The 24,830-nt window shown below is 38.6% G+C and overlaps 1 protein-coding gene across 1 annotated transcript; it reads right to left on the bottom strand.

Moving 5' to 3' along the window:
- Positions 1-781: 781 nt before the first annotated feature.
- TMEM168 (transmembrane protein 168) lies at positions 782-23,086 on the bottom strand. Its single transcript, XM_058023612.1, has 5 exons — positions 23,024-23,086; positions 18,567-19,832; positions 10,155-10,297; positions 7,639-7,913; positions 782-3,425 (listed from the first exon to the last, which is right to left on the bottom strand). Exons 2-5 carry the CDS (start codon positions 19,758-19,760, stop codon positions 2,878-2,880), a joined length of 2,160 nt encoding a protein of 719 aa, XP_057879595.1. The 5' UTR covers positions 19,761-19,832; positions 23,024-23,086; the 3' UTR covers positions 782-2,877.
- Between the last annotated feature and the right edge of the window lie 1,744 nt (positions 23,087-24,830).

Genomic DNA, 24,830 nt, shown 5'->3' on the forward strand with positions numbered 1-24,830 from the left:
TTTTGCAAATAGTATTTTTGCTCTCCTTTTCAGCTCTTTATGTGCCTTTCAGCAAACAGCTAAATAACACCCAGTCTATCCTAGGAGAAAAATCTAACTTTGGTAAGTAAGCTGGAAACCATTTAATACCCAGAGGCAAAACAGGACAAACTGTTGCATTTATTCTGCCCAGAGCTAAGTCTGTCACTGCACTACACAGCAGACTCCTGTTCACAGATTCAGGAGAGGTCAGCAATCCCACACTTTGCTTGTTCCCTTTCATGTACAAAAAGAAAGATACAGGTGATGTTCATAAAAATGTAACAGTGGCAGGTAGAATCTTACCCATTAAGATCTGTCAATTATAATTAGTGGCAAGTGTTATGGTTGATATTTAAAGCTTTTCCAGAACAGAAAGGACTAACTTATTGACTTCAAATGTTCAAAATGTTCACAGGGTTGCTATGAGGTATTTATGGGGACTTTACTAAAATTTCTAAGGCTCAAGTTCTAACAGTTTATGATGCAATCAGGTGAACTTCTACTGAAAGAGAAGTCAAAACAATGGTGATTTTACAAACCAAGTGTAAAGGAGTCTTTATGCATCTATACTCAAGAGCTGATGACCTGGGATGGAAGACAGTGACTTCTGCAGAAGGCAGCACTGCTTTTCTGCAACCTGACAGATCCTTGTTCAACCCAATTCCAAGTATCTACTTCATGTGCTTGAACAAGGAGCTTAGATACCCAGCTCAGGCTCCAGAGGATGGCTTAGAGGTGCTCTAAGGTTATTCAAGAGATGTAAGGGATTTGTCTGCTTGACCTTTGGCACAGGAAAGCAAAACAAAAAAAAAATGCCCTCAAAAGTCATCCTAGAATAGAGAATAAACCAGTCTTCCTCTGGAAGTATTTACTTCTACTTGCTAATGAGCAGTGGAGCATTTCAGGTCGCTAGCATGGATTCAGGTGTTTGGTTTTTGAACATCTGAATTTAAATGAGACGACTCCTACCTCTGTCTCCCACATTAGGACCTGAAGTTGGATACCTGAAGTCAGGTGGTGTGAGAACCCTCTGTCCTCACTGAAAACTGCCACCTCTCGATTCCCTGACAGAGCTGCAATCACAGCATTTATTCAGAGAAGACCCAAAGGCATTTAGTCTTCATAGGATGTAACTCTTATTTTTTAATCCCCTTCTCACACTATGGAAGGGGATGGAGAAAGGGAAAGCGGTGTGGGAGGTGGTGCCTTGGCTAAACAACACTGTGTAATACTTACTAATGAAGAAACTTAGTGGCTGCCACTTGTAGATCTGAGAAAATCACCATTTTGAATCTGGTGGGTACAAATTGCTTTGGCTGTTGTAGCTCTCATTATTTATTTCAGGAGCTACTGATGGGTATCAGTGTTAGCAGATTTTTAACTTGGCTGGCTAAAAACCTCAAATGGCATTAGAAAAAGCCGTGATGGCAAAGACTCATAGAGCTAAATACTATTTGCATGTATTTAAATAAAAAAAAATTAATAAGTTATATTTTAGACAAATATCAGCTGCTCTCTTAACACTTATTAAAATACTGATGAAAACAGGAAAAAGTAAACTGTATGTCTGCTGAATTGCACACACATATGCAAATAAATGACCACAAATTGTACTGTCTTAGCCACTTACTTGTTTCACCCCTAATTCTCTGTACTTGAAAAAATGACATAAAAAAGCCATGCAGCTTTTATGACTGAAGGAAAGGATTTCTAGAGTCCCATCCAGCTCTGGAAGGATTAAAATCAGGACCTTGTGGGTGGGAGAAAAGAGTTAAGGAATACTGAGGATTCCCTCTTCTCCTAAGGGAATAATCAATTCAAACAAACTTTGCCTGTGGTTTTAGTAGATAACAAACTCACTGGTCCAACTTTGTACTCAGAACTTCACAGAATCAAGACCTTAGCCACAACAAGGACTTCAGATAAACATGGAAGCAAGGCAACACTCATATTCCCATTTTTTAATCTAAGGATTATTTTCTTTGTTAAATTCCTTGGGTTTTGTTTTGCTTTGTTTTCTTCAGATTAGCTTTTCAAAATACAAACTAGTAAGAGCCTGGAAAATTGAGAATCACCTAACAGGTGAGGGAAAAATGTTCACTGCAGTTTTTATTCCATATAGAAATTAAATTCTGGGAATGTATGCTTAAAGATCACCAGCAAGATATTTTATGCTGAAAGTAACACTGAATATTTTTAAAACTCACTTCAAAACACACTTCAAAACTGTCTGAGAAGTATCAGAGCATTAGGGGGTTGTTTGATTTTCTTGTTTTCCATGGCAAATTTCCACTGATGGCAGTAGAGAACTGAGGCAGGGCACAACATGTAAAAGCAAAAAAACTAAAGCTTTTTGGTAGCTACTTACATACAGTAGCTATATATTCTGGTTTTTTTTTGGCTCAGTGATCCCACCACATAATTTCAAGCACACATAAATTGATTGGGGTATTAGGTTGGTTTCTTTCTTGTATTTAAACTGTATAGTGAACATAAATGACAGATCAGCATCATGTAACATTCACAGGCACTCCTGTCCATCAAACTGGTGTCTCTTAACAAAGGCTGCCTTAAGTAAGACATATGAACATGGGACCTGTCTCCAAAATGCATGGTCATATTAAATAAGTCTCTTACAAATGTACATGTAACAAAATTTAAAATATCATAGTTCTACCCTCTTCTGTTTAAGATTGCAATTTCTAACTGTTGCATATACTGTAGCTGCTCAAAAAGCTGAATAAAGTGAGTAGAGCAGACTTTTTCAGAGAAAAAGATAGTAATAGAAAAAGTTTTAAATATGGTACAGTGAGAAAGTTCACAAAGCTCTCACTTCATTTTCTCTTTGGTTGCTGATTAGGATTTGACGAGTTTGAAGCCCTGTCCTGTATCCAGCACTGTGGGAAGAAACCAACTCATTTTCAATCTTTTTAAGCACCTAAAGCAAGCTTTACAGACCCAGAACAGATTGAGCCCACAGAACCAGTTTGCCAAATGTACTAATGGATAGGTGATGCGTGGGAAGTACATCATCCAGTGCTTGGCAACATCGCTTCCCGTTGGCAAATGCAAAGTGTAGTCGCTCCAGCGCTTGGACACGCCGTACAGGGCCCTCACCGTGCGGCCCTTCTCCGACCAGCTGATGTTGCTGTCAGGGTTACAGTTGTACTCCACCCACTGCCTGGTGAAGTCACCAAGCTGTGGAGGGTCTGCTTCCTCGATGTCTACAACTCTGGCCATTTCTGCTCCTTGCACAGCAACATACTGGTCATTGACTTTTCTCACTTCTTTCACCCAAGGCTGAGAGTTCTCACAGTCTAAAACAATGATCAGTCGAGAACAAAAAGTGCCATTCTTTTCTCTCCACCACTCCAACAGCGTGTCCAGTCGTAAAGCATCACCCCCTGCCACAAGGACAAAAAGATTTAGCATCAGGATGAAGAAACAGAAACTTCTGCAGAACTTTAACTGCTTTGACTGGTTCTAAGAATCCCTTACTTGAACAATATGGACAGATATAACAGATGTTTTCAACTCATCCTTTCCATCTGTAAATGTTTCATATCTCCACAGAGGTATTAACTGACTTGCTGTGGCAAACAAAGCCATTACCTTAACTCTTGATTAGAAAGAAAACCCATGAACAATAACAAAAAAGGAATTCCTTTACACAGTGAAAGAAATTATAGCCAATTTATGAAATCTGGAAAATACAGATAAACTGAAAAAATCTGAAATAAAGTTTATTTTCTATTAAATCGTAATAATTTTAGGAACAGGAATAGAACTCTTTTTTAGTATGTTTTTATGAATATTAAAAAAGGCTCGTCTAAGAGATGAATTTAGAAGAAAATACATTTTCAAATGGTGGGAATCAAAGCAAGCACAAAAATTCACATGACCAGGAATGAAGAGATTCTCTCTAGAGACAGCTGTTTTCAGAGCTTCAAGAAAACTGGTATCAATTTACAACTCAATGAAACAAAAATCTCATTGGAATTTTTCCACAATATTTTTTTCTTGTCAGGTCAGAAGACCCTTGCAACTAGTGTCCAACTTCTCGTGTTCTGTATGAGCTCCTGTTCCAACAGCACTTTGAAAGAGGAGATTGTAATTAAACCTGGAATGTTATCTATAGTGGGAAGTGTTTCTTCTTAAGTGTACTGGATGCTGCAGGATCTATGTAGCTTTGAAAGGCACACTACATACTCAGGTACCTTACTAAGGACAACATCTTGCAAACAACTCTCCATCGTCTCCCCAGTGATACTAAAGTAAGGAACTGGTATGCCTCAGTTCTGGCTACTTGAAGCTATGATACAGGTTTACAACAAAATACTGAAGTTTCCAAATATCAACTTAAAAAAAAAAAGAAGAAAAAGGAGAAAGGTATTTAAAATAACTGAATTTTAATTCCAGAGTGATTTTTCACTAGTGACTATAATGAATCAGTGTTTAAAATGTTATTAGTTGCATATTTCAGCACTTACAGTTCTATCTGTAAGGGGTGACAAAAAATGTTTCAAATTAATATCTCAGAATTAAAGTGTTGTGCATGCTGTTGTAGTTAAAAGTAAAAGCAAAATTCCAGGGCTGCACCTTTCTCCAAGAAAATGAAAAACTGGAAAATTTAGTACCAAAGAAAATCTCTAGGATACAAACAAAAAGTAATGACTTGTCTTGGTACCTGATCCTCAAATTGCTGTAGTTATTTACAGGAGAAAATTATATAGAAGTAGTTTTCTTTTTCTAGGTACATCTTCTCTGTGAATTATCTGTAAAATTTTCTTTATTTGTTCACATTTTAAAGGCTTATCAATAAACTTTAATAAAGTGTAGCTGTGTACGAGTGGATGTGATTTCAAAAGAGAATTGGATAGAATCATCCAAAGAAAACCATCTCATCCTTCACAGATACAAGCAAAGACAGGCTTGGCTTCCAACCCTATGGACCTAAACATGTGGGCTTGCCACCCAGCACAAGGTTTAGGCACCAAGCTGTGTAAGAAATGCAGGTACCTGGCCACCTCTGGCTCTCTGGCAGGTTTAGCAGGACAACAGGTATGCCAACAGTTTCAGGAACAGAGACAAAGCTTTATTAGCCCAGCTCATGCCTTTGCCTTCACTCAGACAACATGACCCCCAGGTCATTTGACTGCTCATACTTCATGCGTGACTAGTTAAGTTTCTTTTATACAGCACTGTGCTCTATCTCAGCTTCCAACAACAGAGAAGCATCATTACTGAATTAATTAATTCAGTAAGCCTCTTTTGCAATATGTCATTACAAAGCAAAGACTACACTGCTACTACTCTGCTGTACCATGGCATAAGCCAGCAGTGAGAAACTACTTTTTTAATCAGATGAATGGGTTTTTTTAATTGTTGTCATCTCTTTTCATCCTCTTTACAGGTCAGAGGACAGTACACATTACTGGAACTGATGGCCAAGGCTCCATCTGTCACAAAATGCCAGTGTCCAATACATGGAACACAATTACAGCCTTTATATTTTCAGTTTATACTTTCAAGTTCCATGCAGGAGCAGTGATATCTGGAAGGAGGATCACATTACATTCCAGCATTTAACTAAAATCAATCACAAACAAAGTGTGCAAGACCTCTGACAGCTGCCTGTTCTCCTTTATGTGACTATATGTGTATCCATGTAGAAGCTGAAGATGTGTTTGGACAGAGAACTGAAAAGGAGCTTTGTGAGGAAGTTGAACACCACTGTATTTACACACTGTATCTTTCAGCACTCAAAGTTTAAACAGTTTCCTTGGCCTTTCTCCTAAAGGCTAGATATCAATTTAGGTTACAGCTACCTACATGCTACAGAGGGACCTGAGGCCCCAGTCACACTCCAGGGTGGCTAGATGTAGTAAGCCAGGTCTGGGGTAAAAGCTGTCCAAGTTTTGCAGCAACATTTGGCTCTACACATGCAAGAAAGCTGACTTAGTCTATGCTGCTGGCTGGAGCACAGGTGGGAGGTGGAGTTTTGCTGATAGTCTGTTCCACCCAAGGTGAGGACACACTCAGCAATTGCACAGGGTGGCAGCTGCTCTTATGGACAAACCATCCCCTTCTCAGAGAATCTGGCCACCCTACATACACTGTAGCTCACCACTTGCACTAAGTTCACAGTAAAAGCTGCGGCTTTTTAAAATCTCTGATACAGATAAAGCCCTTGAGAGAAAATACACACTGCTCTTCAGCAGGTCTAAAGGTTCAAGGATGGAGCTGCACCAAAACAGGTACAGAGCCTCAGGATGGAAACTGATCTGTGCCTGAACACCCACCTCAGCCTGAGCACACAGGGAAGGGCATGCCCTACTGAAGGGCACATGCACCTGGAGAGACACTGCTGACAAAGAGCCTGGAGCTCACAGGCAAAGTGCTATCCAACAGAAGTAATTCTATCCCAGGAAGCAAAAAACTACAAATTTGAAATGTACTTACTGTGAGATTCCCGTTCTGCACACAGTGACCTCAGCTCCCTATAGCAGCAGAGCAAGACTAAACCTTGCAATGATTTGACAACTTCATTAAGTTTACCAAACAAATGGGCCAAGAAAGGGGGGAAACAGTGAAGTCTATGCCAAGAATATGACAAGGCATTAAACTGGCACTTTAAATAGAGGTTTACAATCTTGAGGCTACACTATGCCCACAATCACTCCCAAAGTCCACAGTGTCACCAAATCATACCTGTTTTTATGACACAAGGTTTGTTATATGTTTGAAGACCTGCTTTTGTAGTGTGAATTGTGTATCTGCCTCCTGTTTCTTTTACTGATTCTGTCTTTTACAAAAAAAAGCAAAGCACATCTTAAAGACATAAATGCAGTCCTTCATGACAGTCAACTGACAGTGTCACAGAACACTCTGTAATTCCTTCTGTCATGTCCAAGGAATGAGAAAAGATTACGCTTGTTCATTACAGTGAACAAATATTCCTCAAAATACTGGGGGAAATCTGTCTGTAGAGCAGGAGTGTGCAATTTCCACTTTTAATTCCTTGCATGGAAAAAAGCAATCTTTAAAGTTAACTTGTTGAATACAAAATCCAAGTGTAAGGAAAATCAGGGGAATATGAAACTGTGTTTAAACTTGAAAGAATATATTTGGAGTCAACAACGTTAGACAATTTTGAGAATAAGTGGAAGATTAGTTTGCTGTAAAATGATTTATATCAAAGTCAGTAAATACTAAAATGACAAGTTAATGAAGTAACATACCTGACTGCCATACAATGCAAGGGAAGGAAAGAGCTACCTCTTAACAATAACTTACCTGCATACCAAAGGGGCTTCTGCATTTCTCCATTCTCTCCACTAGCAGAGGTAGTCAGCCTGCAACTTGGCTTGTTTTCTCAATTTCTTGTAGCCTCTGAATCTCTTAACAGGCATGCTCTGTAATACTACAACATTTTCCTTTCTTCCCTCCCTGCCAGGAAGTTGTATCAAACTGTTCTCCAAAGACTGATGGTTCTTTGCCATTCTGAACAATCCAGTAGCAAGCACATTCAAAACTTCAAAGTTTTGCAATACAGTATGATTTTTTACAGAATTAATGATTTGACTGTGAAAGGTTATCAATATCCAGCTCACTTACCTGCCAGTGCCCATTCACCAGTGCCATGAGAGTGACCACTGTAATACAGGATGTAGGTATCGTGTCTGGGTCCATCTGCAGTCCGAAGCTCCAGGAAAGATTTGATCTTGGAGTGAAGGGTATCGAAGGTCAGCCCACTTGTAGAGTAGTCACAACCATATGTCTCAATCATGTGATAAGCAAAAAATCTTTGGATGGCATTAAGCATGCCAGTAGACCTCAGATTTAACTCCTGGACATGGTCAGGTGGAAGAAGAGTTGGTTGGCCATCAGGACTAAAGAGAAGGAGAACAGCTAATGATTATGGCTGATAATTATTTAAGGCTAAGTGGACTTCTAGTAGCTGCTGCTATTTTCCCCTGTGCATATTCTGTCTGCTGTAACGTAGCACTGTTCTAAATTCAAATTTACTTCAAATTTACAGTTTATAAACAACTCAAATTACTGCATTTGAGTGAGGGACCAGTATCTCCCTTCTGTCACACTTCAATTCCAAGCATAGTCTTACTCAGCCCTATGCTATTCCTGCAACTGAGAGACAGAGGGAGAGAAGGAAGCTGTGATAGGAAGAAGGCAGGCACCAAAAATTTCATGAAGTCCCACTGAGGAGCACTGCCTTCACACAGGCACGTTTTCATGAACAGCTGGGAAGAAGTGCAGAGAAAATGAGTGCTAATCTGCACAAACCATAATGCAAACTAGTTTCCAATAATGGATGAAAGAGAAATCCACATACACACTTTGCTCAGATACTCTGAAACATGGATCTCACACAAATACAGCAATTCAATATATAAGAAAAATAAAAGAGTCCCTGGGCTCCAAAATTAATTTTATTTGCATTGTTTTCTATATTTTATATAAAATATAGATAAATATATAATAAATAACCCCAAATATATACGGTATCTAAAATATCGAATAAAAATACACTTTTTTTTAGGTCTACACAGCTATTCATTAATCATAATAACAGGAAATTTGGTCTTGCAAGACACCCAGTTAGGGGAGTGCTCTTCAGAATATATTTTCAGAAATAGAAAAGCATTCATCATTCTTCAGCTGATGTAACAAGGGTAATGATAAGGAACATGACTGACAGCTGGGCCAAACTGGCCTCATTTATGCTCACTTACAGACATGGAGAGGTTTTGGGAGTGAAAATATGGAGATAAGTCTTTACTTACTCTATTAATACAAAACATGACATTATTGTTGTTTCCCTATATATATATATATATATGTGTGTGTATTCTTCATGTATTTTGTTTGCAAGCCAATGTGTAAAGCTACCTAGTCTCCTTATTGGTCTAGCTAATTAAATTTTGCACCTTCTCACCTGTCTAGGGCTTTTATGAAAATTATTATTCCACTGGTACAGCTACACTGAATAGCTCATCATTACTATTTGTCTGAGCAAGTGAAGACTGAGTCCATCACTGAAACAGTCAAGCTCTGTTAATAAGGAAGTTTAGTTCTGTCAGGTCCTATACAGTTGCTCAAGAGTATCTCATTTGCTCAAAATTAGAGGGAATTGCCTGTGTCAGAATAAAATAATACAATGAAAGAATTAAATTGTTACCATAGAAACAAAATTAATTTATTTTTATTGTAATGTAAATTCTGAAAATCTGTTTTTCAAATCTGTAACAATAATTGACAAGGATTTTTTTTAGGGTGCACAGCTGAAAGACTAAATCAGAAGCTTAGAAAATGTGTTATTTACAATATTTAAGATACAGTTATTTAAGATTAGCATACTATTTTCGGTTTCTTTGATGTTAAGTTCTTCCTTATCCACTAAATCCATTACACACACTGAAGCTGTGAAGTTTTCATAAATTGGGCAGTTCTATTTTGAAGCCTCTCATATCAACTTACTATATTTCTCTTGTGACTTGAAGAGATAATTTATATAGCTCTTCTTTATCACTTACAAAAAAATGTGCACACACTGATTTTAATTTTATGGCAAAAGCAGCATTTGCAAATTTAAAGCTTCTAAGAAAAACACACAAACGGGCAAATAATAACAGTATAATGCCTTTACAGTAATTCATTTCTCATATGGTAACATTTATGTTGGAACAAAAACCAGCTTCAAAATTCTCAACACAAATACATGACATGTAGTTCATCTGAAAATCTAATTTTAATGAACTTTAAATGTAGACACTACCTCATTTAATTGAATTCAAAATTATTTTGAACTGATCTGTTTGGTTTATTCAATCTCCTCATGTAAGGTACCTGGTCTCAGTCAAATGCCCCAATGCTCCTTTGCATGAGGTATGGGCTGTGAAATCTGCCTGTGCACAGCTGGTCTGTATTCATCAGCTTCCTAAAAGCAAATTACCTAGACAGAAAGTTGGAGTTACTCATTCCAGGGTGAGAAAGAGCAGAAATAGAAAATCTGTTAATTATTTGAATTGGTATTTCATTGTTGAAAATCCAAGTTGCCTCCATGAGCAAACAACACATTCACACTGTGAAGCTGGAAAGGACAGTAACCATACCTGCAAAAGTTGGTGGGAATCACAACAGCATACCCGACACACGTTCCTCCCAAGCAGTTTCCCAGTTCATGGAAAAGCCCATGAGCCATGGACTCCAAAGGCAGAACAATCAGAAATGCACTCATGAAGATCCCATTGGTTGGCTAAAAATAAAATGAAGAGATGTAGGCATTGTATGAAAATCCCTTTGCTGGATCCCACATAACTGGGCCCTGAAACATGCAAAGTATTACTGGTAATGTATATTTATTTTCCCATGTATTACAGTGTGATTTACTATAAAGACAAGTGAAAAGCTTGGGGAGAAGGTGGCTGGCAAGCAAGGATCGCTCTTTTGAAAAGAATGCATTTAAAAACACTGATAGCACAGTATTTAGCTGTAAAAACTGTGATCATATCTTAGTTTACTAACTGAGGCAAGAAAATCAAATGCCACAAAACTAACTATGTGCATAAAATAAGAAGATCTGTAAGCATCTGCAGGGTCAGCCTTAATCAGTGAGGTACAGCACAGATATGATGTGTCTAGCATCAGATGACAGCACCGTGGTTTATTGCATCCATCCCTGGAGGTATTTAAAAGATGTGTATATGTGACACTTGGGGAGGTGGTTCAGTGCTGGACTTGACAGTGCTGGATGTGATGATTGAAGAGTGTTTTCTGACCTAAGCCATTCTATGATCATTAAAAATATACATTTAACTTATGGAATACTATGTATCACACAAGAGATGAATTCTGAGATCATTTGTGATTATTTCAGTAAAAAAGACAATTCTTTGTCAGTTACATAAATACCACATGAGTAAAGGAACATCCTCTACAGGACTTCACAGCATTCACAGAGCCAATACCCCATATGAAGCTTTCCTGCTTCAAAGGAAAAAAGCAGTTTTGGAAAATATTACACTTACTAATACATAGCTGATTTCTGTAAAAAACAATCAAACAAGAACTTTCAACAGTTACATCTCAATCAAGAGTACTCGTAAAATAAAAATGGACTTCTGAAATGCCAGATATCTCTGAGAGGCAGAACAGATAAGGATTCATTTTAGTTATTTAAGCATGATGTGAATGGGTTTAATCAGGTATTAAATTTTTCAGGATAGATAGAAACAGTATTATAATATACAATTAAACAAGAACTTTAATATCCATGGTGCATTTGTTAAATATTGATGTTTGCTATGTGGCAAAGGAAGTAAACTCATAGCTAGAGATTTCTGTCTTGAGAAGAATCCTGTGGTCTCTGACCCCCTCTATGTTTTATTTGTGCTCTTTGTACTAATCTACAATATTAATGTTGTTATTTTTTTTTAATCTGGATATTGCCTTACTGTGTAAGACTCAGTGACTTGATGGGCACTGGTAGTTCAACTTAACACAAAGTCAACACTATTAATAATTTGGAAATGATATTATACTGAAAAATTGACACCTAAACCAACCCAGATCTTGTTGGCACATGGCACGAGCTCAACAACATTCAGTTTTTAAACACAATTACTTAGCCTGAAAGAAGAGCTTTACCCATCTAATGCACTAAGAAAAAATAGTTGGCTACCTGTCCTGGTTTTAAAAAGTGTCCTATCACACTTCTGATGGAAGGATCTCACCTGTTTCCGTGAAATGGTGACAGCAATTAAACACCAGAATCTGATATTCAATAATAACTAACTGACAGCATTACCAACTGATAGCATAAATTACCTGAAATCACCAGAAGACAGGAAATCTTAAAACACTGCATTATGGTTAACACCTCAATTTGTTTTGTTGTTAATACAGAGAAAAAAATCCTTTAAGGAAATATAATTTGTGTTTCAAATGAATCAGCAGCAAGTGTTCCCTTTTGTTGCTCTGTTTTCCCAACACACTCTGAAAAGTGGCAATAACAAAAACTTATAAAGCTCTGGTTATATTTTTTTTCTGTAGAAACCTTATGAAGTATAAGACTGTGTTGAAAAAGTGGAGTTTTCTAGCTAAATTAATTTCAAGTCTTGGAGACTTAGTTTTCCAACTGTAAATTCCAGAAGGGTAATGCATAAAAAAGGAAAGTATTTTTGTGATGAGTTCAGCTTTTACACCACATATAAATATATTTTCTTGGACTTTGCTAAAGCAAACTACTCCTATATTGCATTAGTGTTTTGATAACAGTGAACATATTACAAAATAAAAAATACATTTGCCCGTAAAAACAAGAGCAATCATAATATCCTAAATAATTATTAAACTATTATAATATTACCTTATATTAATTTTACTGTAGTACAATTACAACAATGCCCTCTCATTCTAAATACTCCCTGCATTTCCCCAATCCCCTAAACATATGCAACTAATTAAACCCACAGCATTCTGCCAGAACACAAATTGAAATTATCACAAAGACTCACTCTGACTGAGTTTAACTCCTAAAAAATACTTACATTTAATTATTGAAAATGCTCCTACTAATATGAAGATACTGGCAAAGAAAATTCCCAAGTTCTTGTGAAATAAGGATCTCACACAGAAGCACTAAGGATCATCTCAGTGATCCATCTTGCTCTTATCCTGCTTTGAGTTTGTACCACATATTACAAGAGGAATGGGAAATAAGCTCTATAACGTTATGAATCAACTCAGCTCCATCTGAGATTTCAACTGTCTTGTCTTTTAGTGGCCATTTTATGCTATGGAATAGGAAAATGTTGGATATTTTATATTTGTAGACATCCATCTAATGGAAAGATGCTTGCACTTGCTGTCAGCACTTTTTCAACAGTTTTGATTTAGAAGAAATATGTCACAAATGTAAAAATGCCTAATGATGATCAGAACAAACCTATAGTAGGATAATAGAATATCTTAATCCAGCACAGCAAAAAAATGACTGGTAGCATTTAAAAATAACTAAACAAGAAGAACTTCAAATAGCAAAAATATCTGATTTAGTTATTGCAGTAAAACTGAAGACAGGTTCCTCCCTTAAGATAAACAGCTAAAATTCCAGATGGAAACTGTCAGTGCTTTATTAAATCCCAAAGATTTGGTGAATGGTCCTTAATGGAGCAGATGGCCATGGATGCACAGGCAGAGCCAGAAAGGGATTTTGTTCTTTCATGTGTTCAACCCATTTTCATTGTTTTCAATTGCACAAGCAATGTGAACCTGCAGAACTCCCAGTGCCCATTGATTCCAGACAGACTGCTCAAAAAGCAAACAGAAGACAGGGACCATCTAGGCAATCCTACTGAAAAAACCCATGAGAAATCATTTTATCTCTTAATCTTCAGGGGGTTTTTGGATTTTTTTTTTTGCCTTTGTCTGTCTTGTTCTAAAGGAATTAACAATTAAGTCTCATTTCAAATAAAGAAAAGGTAAAAGAAAAAAATCTATTTCTTGCCTCTGATGACTGGAATGACAGACAATAAATAATAAAAGAGTGGTGAAATTTCACTAGTGGTAGTGTCTTTTCACTTTCTCTTTTTTTGAGCACTGTTTCTTGTTAAGTGTAACTGTTAGAACACCAGAAGAATTTAGAGGTATTTTACAGCCAAGATGTCATTTTATACTCATGGATAGGACAACTTCCATCCCAAAGAATAACCACTGTTTGAAGCAGAATAACTCTGGAACTGTACTTAATTATGGATGTGTGACTGAAGAAAAAATCCCAAAATGCATAAAATGATAGTTTAAATTGGAAGCCAATTACAAAGACCTATAGAAGAGCCCTTCTGTTTAAAACAGAAATGAAACACTAAACATATGTCAACTAAGACGGCCACAGGATCACTGAATGTTTGGGGTTGGAAGGAGCCTCAGGAAATTGTCTGGTCCAACCCACTGCTCACACAGGAGGGTGCCTGGGATTATATCTAACAGAGCAGTAACTGAGAAAGCTTGCAAACATGCCTTTGTGCATTTCCAAGCAAAAATACTGTCCTGCTTTCCACTATCCAAGCTGAATATTTCCCTGTTTTTATACACAGACACACAAAGATACACAAAACTCCCCAAACAAACAAAGTATAATAAAAGAACACCCTCTATGACAGAGAAGGCTCAGGAGAAAAAGGGTAACATGCGAACATTCAATGAATAGCTTATTTCAAACGAGGATACGATCTATATTACAGGTAGAAAAAAGCTTAAAGACAAAATTTGTAAAGCTACAAAGTACATCAGCTACCAGAGGAAACAGTCTTATAACAAGTTACTGAACAGACAGTCTATGGAGATCAATAAGTAATCCTTTACTTCTGACTATGAGAAGAGCAGTGGGAAAACCTAGGAAAGAGTTTGCAGAAAACAGTTGTCACAATCACTGGCAGATAGATTTAATGTGCTGTGTTTCCCATCCCTGACTCCTGTTCTAGCCATGGGAAAGCCTGTGCTTTTATCTACATGCATTTGTTCCAGCAAAACCACGTGCAGTTATCAGTTTAAAAGCAAGCTAAAAGCTCTGATGTTTTTAAATACAAAATCGTGAATCCTGAAACTAATGAAATTTTAACAGCAAGCTAAACACAAAATAGACTCTTCAGACTCACAATTAATACTTGCCACCAGAGATCCCCTTCAGGACTGAGGAGCTCTCCAAGTGGTGGTGACAGCAGCAAGGTGTGCTGCCACTGTGGGCAACCTGAGGGAGCCCTCGGGATGGGACTGGAGAGGGACAGAGCCAAGGAGGGCTGAGCACACACTGCAGAGAGGAAGATGGGCAGCAAAATACACATGATAGAGGGTGAGCTTGAGAAGAAATGGTGAGCAGTGAGCAACTGCTCACTTAGGAGCACTTAGGGGACTTAGGATGCAGCTTAAGAGCTGATGGAACAGTAGGAAAAGAGGGAATAAAGGTATTAGAAAAGAAACTCAACAGAAAAGTATAGTAACAGCAAAGCAAAAGTATTGAAGGCAAATCAGCAAGAAGAGGAAAAACTCTCAGGGATGAAAAGAAAGGGGGGAACTAAACATGAGCAGACAGACAGATGAAAAAAGGCAGGAATGGCATGCACATTTGACAAAACATGGAAAGAGGCCAGAGGATGCAGTAAAGACTCGGGGGGGAATAACAGAATCAACAAAAAATAGTTCCAAACAAGGAAAGCCTGAGGAGGTTGGATTAAAAATACAAGCCAGGAAGAAAAGCAGGGGTAAAGAGAAGGAAAAAGACTGGATATGATTTACATACAAGTTATTCAACCTGTGATGTTAATAAAAGTATGTCTAAGTAAATATAGATGTTGCTATATATATGGGCAACCACACCAGAATAAAAACTACAAAATCATTAGCTCTTCCCAAAAGAGGAAAGTACTCATACATACAGTAAACTTATTTTGTCTCCTATGAATAATTCAAGTTAAATGGTACTGTCCATTTAAGTATGAGTGTTCAAGCATGTAAGGAATACTATTATTTTACTAACTCATAAAATTCACTAAAACCAAGAATAATGTACTGAATAATGTACTTCATTCCATTACTTTACTGGCTCTAACATAGTTAATCTTTCTCCTGGTAATACTAAACACAAGCCTTCCAGGAATAATAATTCTCTTTGGCCAATAAGTAAGAAAACTTGTACATACCTTGGCATGGAGCATTTAACGAAATTTGATTTTAAGTTTTTGAGAAAAACAGTGCCCCAAACCTTTCCAAGATCTTTGTCTGAAAATTAAAAGCTCTTCATCTGCAAAATTTTCATCATTTTATTGGATTCTTGAAGAAGTAATATCTGAGTCATTTGCATGACTTCTTCTGGATCTTGTCCAATCCAAGGGCTTAATTATGATCAGGCACATGATTAATTGCTGAAATCAGCTGGCAATAAAGAGTCTATTGATCTGACTGGAATTACTCACACCAATGTAAAGGCAGGTGCTGACCGTCTCCTGCAGATTCTGCAAAGAAAATGTCTGTACATTTTTACCAACAACACAAGACATCTTTCCTCTGCAGCTACAGCAAGGATTATTCTCAGGAGCAGACCATGTCCCAGCTGAAACACGCCCCATTTTTTAATGCACCCAACTTTAACACATTATTTTTACAGCTCTCCCCAAGCACATGCCCAAGTACCACAAACAGAGACTTTAAACCCTTGTCTCATTACACAGGATATGCTCCCCTTCAAGGGAGGTCCTTGACTGACAGGACTTTTAGCCTCAACAGCTCTGCATCAGTACTGTCCCTGCTGCAGCCAGTTAATTCACCTTACTTTAAAAACCTTTCCACAAAAGGAGATTTGATATTTTTCTGGAAATTTTAATAAAATAGGATATTTCTAGACACCAATTAACAGACAACTGGTGCTTTAGGTCTTGACTTTTCATACACATGAGATTCACACGAAGCACAGATATTACAGTTATTAGAAATGTTAAGAGGGCATATATAATGTGCCTGCAAAACATTTTCCATGAAAGGGAACCCCCCTCTTCCCACTACTCCATTTCTGGCTATAACTGAGCTCTTTTTACAAGCTATTGCTAATTATTTATAGCTGACTGTTAGGAAGAACCTTTCCAAGGCTCAGATTTTTAGCAATTCTATTCATAGGAGGTCAAATGGCAGACCACAAGTAATTTTAAGGCACCTTTCTTATCAAATGCACTATCATTAAACAAGCTTTCAGCAGTGAGGAAAGGTATAAACAAAAAATGATTCATCTTTCAGGTCACTTTCAACAGATTTCAAATATAATTCACACATACTGAAATAGCTACAGAAATCTCAAACTAATGTTGCAAAGACTGAAAATTCTTACATCTTACATATGCAAAAAATGTTTTAAATAATCTTTAGAAGAGCAAACACATTATCAGGAACTGGAGACCAAGGAATACTTGGCATTCCTAAGAAACTCTAAGGAAAAATACGCTAAAAATGTAAATGTAAAGTATAAAAAAATTTCCTTAAGATAAGAATGTATGAATGGCTGTATTAATCTGCACCAAAGGCCCATCCAGAAGAATGTCTGGTCTTCAAGGAGAGATGTAAGGACAGAAAAAACGTGTTTCCTGAGTACTTTAACCACTAGTGGCACAACAACTCCCTGAGCCAGACGTGGTTTCCAGAGAGTACACAGAGCCCTGTGAATTTTGTCCAGCTTCCTCCTGGGCCTCTTCAATCATGGGGCACCCCACATGGCATGCCATGATACACAGCCCCAGAGCTCAGCAGCATATGAGGAAATATTCCTGCCTACCTGGCTCCAACCTGCTTCTTGCCAACTTGATTCCCCTCAACTTTTGCACTGAACCGATTTTATGGTTCTGTTTCCTTCTGTCTCTTCTGCAAGTCCAAACACCACAGCTATGAGTGCTGATAATCTTCCAAAAAAAAAAAGCAAAACTGCCCAGTGTTCCTTGGGGACTCATCTGTTAACCTCTCATGCTCTTCATACAAAAAACAAAACCCCAAACCCAACACAGTTACAAAGTAACTGTTAATTTAATCTTCCACCAATTTCTTAAATACCATTCATCCACAAAGGTAATTAATCTGAGAAAATCTGCAGGATTAGAAATTCCAAAGGAGCAGGCAGGAAAATGCTCTGGAAAAAGTACAAACACATGTCTGTAAATGTGATCTACTGTAAAAGAATATTTTATGTACACTATTATATGTTTGTAATTTATAGAAGAGGTGAATGGACACAAATTTGTTATTGAGGTTTGTATCAACTTGAAAAATAAATGCCCTGTTGCAACTATGACAACACACCATGTGTCTTAACTTGGGCACTGAACAAACATTTTGAAAGAAATGTATGTTTTCTGCTAAAGAAAATACAACATCCTTAACTCATAAAGAAAAGTCAAAGGACACTGAGTGATTTTAATGACTGCTCTTCCAGATACCTTATCCTGGGGTGCATAATCAGATTTGAAAGTGAGACACTTAAAGCTCATGTTATACCAGTGATTTATCAGTTTATCAGCTGATCTCTGATTCCATGTAATTGATTAAAAGCAAACCAAAATTACTGAAAATTACACTATTTAATACATTTCAATCCAATCAAAATAGTCCACAACAAAAGCCCTAGAATTAGTGAGCATTACTAGGGTTTAACACAGTGATTTATTCTGAAAACAAATTTTATGGCACCATGAATTCAAAAGCAAAACAATTTCTGATGTAGATAAATGCAAAATACTTTGTTCACCTCCTTAGCCCTGAAAGCACTTCCCTTCTCCCATGCTGCCAACATAAGGAAGCTGGTAAGTTGCACTTGCTCTAACAGGTCACAGACCAGGCAGCTTAAAGTGCTAAGTGCAAAGCCCATGACAGTGAAACCACGCATTCCAACTTAAGCCACAGCATACCATCCAATTTTAGGAATTTTAGGGATCCAGCAATTCTCAGGATTATTGTCAAGGGGAGATCAAGATAAAAAGATTATTATTTACCTGCCAAGAGACTGCTCCCAAAACAGCAGTGGCAACAAGGCTGAAAAACACCAGCTGCTCTGAGATCAAACAGAAGTGACGCATTCCTTTAGATGCCATGACTCTGTCCAGGCTGTTGTTTTCTGCTCGGTGAGTATAGTACACCTTGTGGCAGTCATTGAGTTTTGTGTGAAATCCCCAAAGAGTTATAAAAAAAATCACGTGACAGATCATCCAGAAAATCCCAAAAATAGAAAAACCAGGTATCACAAAATACCAGAGGTCCAAATCACGTAGTTTAAAGGCTGCAAGAATGAAAAAGATGAGTTCAACGACTCCAACTGAGATGACAGAAAGCCGCCTGCAGATTTTACCACGGTACAGGTACGGCTTCCATCGCTCAGTCACCGAAAGTCCGCTGAAGTAAACGTCGAGAAGGGGATCTGAAATGAGGCAGCTGAAGAAACACGCCAAGGCAAAAGGGTTTGTGGGGATCTGCAGTGATGGAAAAAAGAGCAGGGATGCAATGGCTCCAAAAATTGCCAAATTTGGAATTGCCAAAAAAGACTTCATCCGTAAGTCGATAATCAACATGGCCAAAGCCAAGACCAACAGAATAATACTTAGAGATTTTTCTACCAGCATAGTTGTGCTGGCAATTGCAAATCCAACTAGCTCCAAAAACTCAACTGTTGTCAGCAGAGTTGGTCGATGATGGACACAACCACAAATCCTTTCAACTAAAGCACATAATATCCTTAAAACAATGGCAGAGAGAAGCAAATATTTTGTAGCTTCTTCTTTCACATCCATTTTGAAGGCAGAATTGTTGAGAAAACAGAGAAGGCCAAGCAAAAAACCAAACCAAAGATTGGAGAGACTCAAACTCGCTGTTTCCATTGAAAAATAGTAGTACAGTATGCTGGCAATTCCAAGAACAAAGAGCCCCAGAATAAATATTACCAAAATCAGTGCATCTGCAGTTTTTTCCCACCTGACATAAAGGCCCATGCAAATGGCAACCAGTAGGTTGATTCTGGCAAGATAGCCAAGGTATCTGACTGACGAGTGCATGTTCACTTCTCTGTTTGCCTCCTCCAGCCTTGTCATTGCTGCATAGAGACAGTGACTGACACAGTACCGCAGTGACCTACACATGTAAGCTGCAGGCAGGGCTTTCACCCCCTTGAGCCACAGGAAATATTCAGGTTTCATCCAACAAACACAATGCAACTGCTGCCTCCTGCAATGTCATTTCAGTAACAGTGGTCCAGAATCCCTGAAGCCCTGGAAGGGAATTAAGAAAAGTTTCAGTTCCAAATAATTCCTTGTAAGCCTATAGAACATAAATATGACCCATCCTGTCACATGAAGAAGTTTAATATCTACAGTAAAAAGAACACATTAAAAAGACCAATTAAGTGTGAAAATCAATATAAAATGGGTTCTGCATAAATGTTATTTTATAAATTGAATGAGAGGAAAACAATCCTGGCTTGTTTTCCACAAAACTCATTGATTAGGTATCTATATTAGATATCTGTGGATATCCAAAACCCTTCTATGATAGCCACTTGCTTCTAGACCATTTCATAATTATTTTAAAACACTATTTTATTTCACCATTATATTTGATAAGCTCTCACTTTCTATTAAATCTTTTCAGCATGCTTTGCAAGACGTCCTTTTAGCAGTCAAATAAGTATATGATTCACAAAAAGAACTTCCCACTCAGTTAATGAGCTTAACCCAGAGTAAAAAAGATATTATCCAAATTTCACAAAAGGAGAGTGGACACAGAGATATAAAAACTGATTTGGTGTGATTTTCAGAGATTTCTCATATTGTAAAATCAAAGCCTTCATTTGCACCCCTTCAATTCAGTTTTCCCCTGCCTCCAAAAACAAACAAGTTGATCAGGATAAATATTATATTTAGAACACAAGCACCTCCTACTCAGATCCATTTAACTGATGTGATTTTCTTTTTAATATACTCACAAACAGACAGAAGTATTTTTAAGGGGCATTTTCTGATGTTTAGAGCAGAGCTTCCAAAACATAAAAAGACACATAGCCTCTATAATTTTTTAAGTAATTAACTAATTGCCCATCTTAGAGAGATTTCTGAAGAGCAACTGGTATGACAGTGAAACCAGTGTGCCAAGAACACTCAGTGCTAGGTTATAGCTTACTGCTTTTATTTATATTGGTGGGGGAAGTGTTAAAAGACACCTTGACTCAAATGCAGAATTTAGACTTTATTCCCTTTTGATTTTTAAATTCTTATTTTTTAAACCAGCGAACAACAAATGATGAAGTGAATTGACTGATTTGCCCCTAAGTTTTGGCAGATTCAAAGACTGACACACAGTGTAAAACCAGCTTCAGTAATTGCTGCAGAGAAAAACTAGGCCTAAGAAATCCTATTCTTTAAATTAATTACTTGGTAACACATATTTTCAAATTACTCTATATATCAAACAACAATGCAGATATTACTTGGAAGATCTATGCATTAAAAATCTGTTTACCTGAAGCAGAATACACACCATAAATTTAAAGCAAATTGCTATTACATGAAGTTATTATAAGTTAAAAGTTCTTTGGATGTCAACTGTGCATTTTCACAGCACTCATTATTAGTAGTGTTTTACAGATATTGACTTAATTCTGAGTTGCCTGGATGCTTAACATCTCACAATATCTCTTCCTTTACTTTCTGTTCCTCTCGCCCTTTTGTTTCTCTATTATACAGATAACACAAACGTCAGTTAACTTTCATTTTCCAGGTTTAGGTTTCACAGCACTGACTGCATCTCACTGCTTCTTGTACTACGATCAATATTCATTTTGTGGACAACCTGAACCATTTATTTCAGCTGCTACACATGCCCTCCCCCTGCCTCCTGTTCTCTCTAGTTCGAACCATGAATACAGAGAAACTACTTCCCATCTCCTTTCAACCCACAGCACCAGCATGCGACTACTGCTGCTCTGAAGAACATATGCCATGCCATCCTTTTAATCTGGATTCCTTTCTGGAACCCCTCCAAGTGGACGGGCTAACCCTATGAACGTTCAGTGGGACAGCAGCCCCAGAAAGCAGCAGGAATGAGCCCTTTGCATACGAGCAAACAGCAAAGCTCCTGCCTCACACCCGGCTTAAAATTTTGCTGCAATCAGGGAATTGTTTTCTGTGGGATCATTGACAGCAGCAAACTCCCCTCTAGGCAAGCAGCGAGCCACTGACAGAACACAGCTCTCACTGCCTCAGCTCGTGTGGAGTTCTGCTGCCAGCACAGCACAGAAACATGAAAGAGAAACTGCTCTGCCCCTCCCCTGCCAGGTGCTGGGGAACAAATGGGGCAACGTGTCTGCTCCTGCTGCAGAGACACAAAATAATCTACTTGGGCACAAGTAGTGAAAAGGATTTGCAAAATGACAGCTCAGTCTGTGAATGCAATCTCTTCTTCCTCACTCCACCTTCCAGCCAATTAGCAAAAATGTGCACTACTAAATCACACTATTAGACATTAGCATTTTCCTAACCAAAATATATGGTTGACTTTTTGTGAAGAGGAAAAGGTGCATTTTCAAGATTAAAGTATCCCATCACACAGGTATTATCAAACAAAAAGACAATAGCAATTAAATTTTAAAGAAAAATATCAATAACTGTTTTGTTTTCTAAAACACACCTATTTGCTAGTAATTTCTGTCAATTCTTTGTTTACACAGGGAGTGCTCAAAGTCCTGGGGAGGGGATAGCGCTGCTGTGTTTGTTTTAAACGAATGGCTTTAAGGTCGGGCACGACTTACAGATCTCAGCAAACCACATTTAGATTGCAAACAGAACGTAGACACCCACTTTTAACTATTTGTCAACTTTTGCAAATATAATTTCAAGGAAAACCTGGAGCCTCATTAACATTTAGAGACCAAATTATGTATTAGCTTACATGACTCTCAATGTAGTTTTAACCTTAACTCGTGTAAGAAAGTTGAAAAAACAACCAAACCCCAAAGCTGATTCAGTAGTTAAGCCCAGGTGAGATCTATCTAAAATAGTGAATCCACTTTCCTTCACCTTTATTCTTCCAGTTTGGCACTTTTCTCTTTTTTTTTTTTTTTTTTTTTTTTTTTTTTTTTTTTTTTTGCAGCAATTCTGCAAGAGGGTTTTTTAAAACAAAAAGTCCTATTTAGCTAATACATAAACACATCAGACTTGACCCCCGGTGAAGGGCAGCGTTAGTTGTCAGATGTTAACCCCGCGCCCGCGGCGGGGATGGCCGCTCTGGGGAAGGGCGCGTTCCCGGCGGGAGCTCCAGCTGCGGGGCCGGCCCGGCCAGGGAGGGTCAGTGCCGGCACTGGGGTCCCTCAGCCGCCTCCCTGCCACGCCGATCGGTGCTGGCGGTGCCCGCCCGGCCGCGCTCGGTGAGAGCCCGCGGCGCCCCCGCCCGCCCGGCCCGCGCTCACCTCACCGGGCGGCCCGGAGCCTGCCCGCCCCCCGCGCCGGCCGCCGCCATGTCGAGCCCGAGCGCGGCGCTTCCCGCTACGGGCCGCGCCGAGGCTCAAACACAGCCGCGCCGCCACGGCGCTGCCGGCTGGAATTGTGGAAAAGCCCAACCAGGCAACCCATAAACCAAACCCATAAACTCGGGTTCTTAGGCACGCAAGAGGGAAAACTGTGATTAAATCAGGACTGCAAGGCAGACTGAGCCCTCCCCAGCCTGTGGTCCGGCTTCCTCGGCCTCGGAGTGCGTTGCTCCGCACTCGGTGTTGGAAATGCACATTTTTCACTGGCTCTCGCAGGCAGGCGAGCACAAAGCGGGAAGGTTCTGGATCACAGGAAGCCCACGGCCTGGCCGAGAGGGGCAAAACGCCAGGAGTTTGGATGACAGTGCTGCTGAGGCACTCTCTGAACTGCAAGTGGGCTGAGAAAGCCTTTGTTCCTGTAATCCTCCATCACCAACAGCACCTTCTGCCCCTAGTCAAGAAGCATAAACATCTAAGCTTGCCCCTCTGTCGTTCCTGACTCAATTATTCAGAGTCACAAGAAGCTCAGACATCCCCCAAATTATTAGACCTCTTGAAATATTAGCTAAAACTAGCCCTAAGGCCTAAAAGTTACATGGGTTAAAAACAACTAACAAAACCAATGAACCCCCCAAAGAAACAAACAAAGTCCAACAAAACAAAAAAATCCACAAGCTAAGAGGTTTTCCTTTAATAAATAAATATTTCTGAGATCTGAAATCTCAGTTGCCTAGTCAGGGTCACATGCTTCAGCTGCTTCACCAGCATTATGGACAACAATTAATTGGTACTGTATTGATACAACCATTATCTTGTTATACTCCTCAAGCAACTATGGAAACTTCTTTTTGAATGTTTTACTTGGAGGGTAAAATAACCCAACTAAAGTTTCTGGGCAAGTTGGTGAAATGAACCCTTTCTAAAAAGACAACTTGCTCTTCTACAGGTTGAAAACAATTGAGGGAAACAGAAAGAGAAGGAAAAACGAGCAGAAAACCTGCTGCCGACACATGGAGATATGATTAAAAAGCCTTAGAATGATCACGCTTGTAAAGCCACTCAGGCAGTCCTCCTGAAACAGAATGAGGCAGAAAGGATGTGCAGGAAGCAACACTGAGCCCATGTGTGAAATGCTATTTAGTCATCTTCCCTCTCATTTAAGAGATCAGAATGTGCCAGGTAGGTTGTGCAGTGTTAGGGACACACTTCAGTTCTGCTGAAATCCAGTCTTCCTACAACTTGTATCTGAGCAGGAGCCTTGCATTTTCAGTTCTTTGGATTTCTTTTCCCATTGCCATCCTTTTCCCAACACCCTCCAGTATTCAGAATCACAATGTAGAAAAGCACAATAATGATGTTAAAGGGGCAACATAAAATGGGAGCTGTAAAAGTATTTCAGTGAGATAGAAAAGAAATTAAGAACATGTAGAGGTAGATGAGAAGAAGTGCTTAGAAAGTGATCACATCTAAGTGGGCAGGAAAGCAGCATGGTAACAGAATCAACTGGAGGAACTTCAAAAACCCTTCTGATCAGCAAAGACCACCACTGAGATGTAGAAGCTGAAACTGAAGTACCAAATTTAACATCCTTAGGGGTTATAAATTAAACCCAAAACAACTATCTCCTTGAAAATAAAGAAAATAGCTTTGCATCGATTTCACTGGATTTCAGCATGAACAGATTGCACAGAAAGAGAAAAAGACAACAGCTGAATCCCCAAGAATTTTAAAAAATGCTTTCGGTTTT

This window comes from Melospiza georgiana, chromosome 4, assembly GCF_028018845.1.
Source record: "Melospiza georgiana isolate bMelGeo1 chromosome 4, bMelGeo1.pri, whole genome shotgun sequence".
Classification (NCBI taxonomy): domain Eukaryota; kingdom Metazoa; phylum Chordata; class Aves; order Passeriformes; family Passerellidae; genus Melospiza; species Melospiza georgiana.

What these genes read in the sequence shown, in the direction of transcription:
- TMEM168 (XM_058023612.1), bottom strand. Translation starts at nt 19,760, where the DNA reads ATGAAACCTGAATATTTCCTGTGGCTCAAGGGGGTGAAAGCCCTGCCT. An exon ending in TGGGAGCAGTCTCTTGGCAG is followed by an intron (nt 10,298 to 18,566) that starts GTAAATAATAAT and finishes TTTTATTTTTAG; the next exon opens with CCAACCAATGGGATCTTCAT. An exon ending in TGGTGAATGGGCACTGGCAG is followed by an intron (nt 3,426 to 7,638) that starts GTAAGTGAGCTG and finishes TCCTTGTGGCAG; the next exon opens with GGGGTGATGCTTTACGACTG.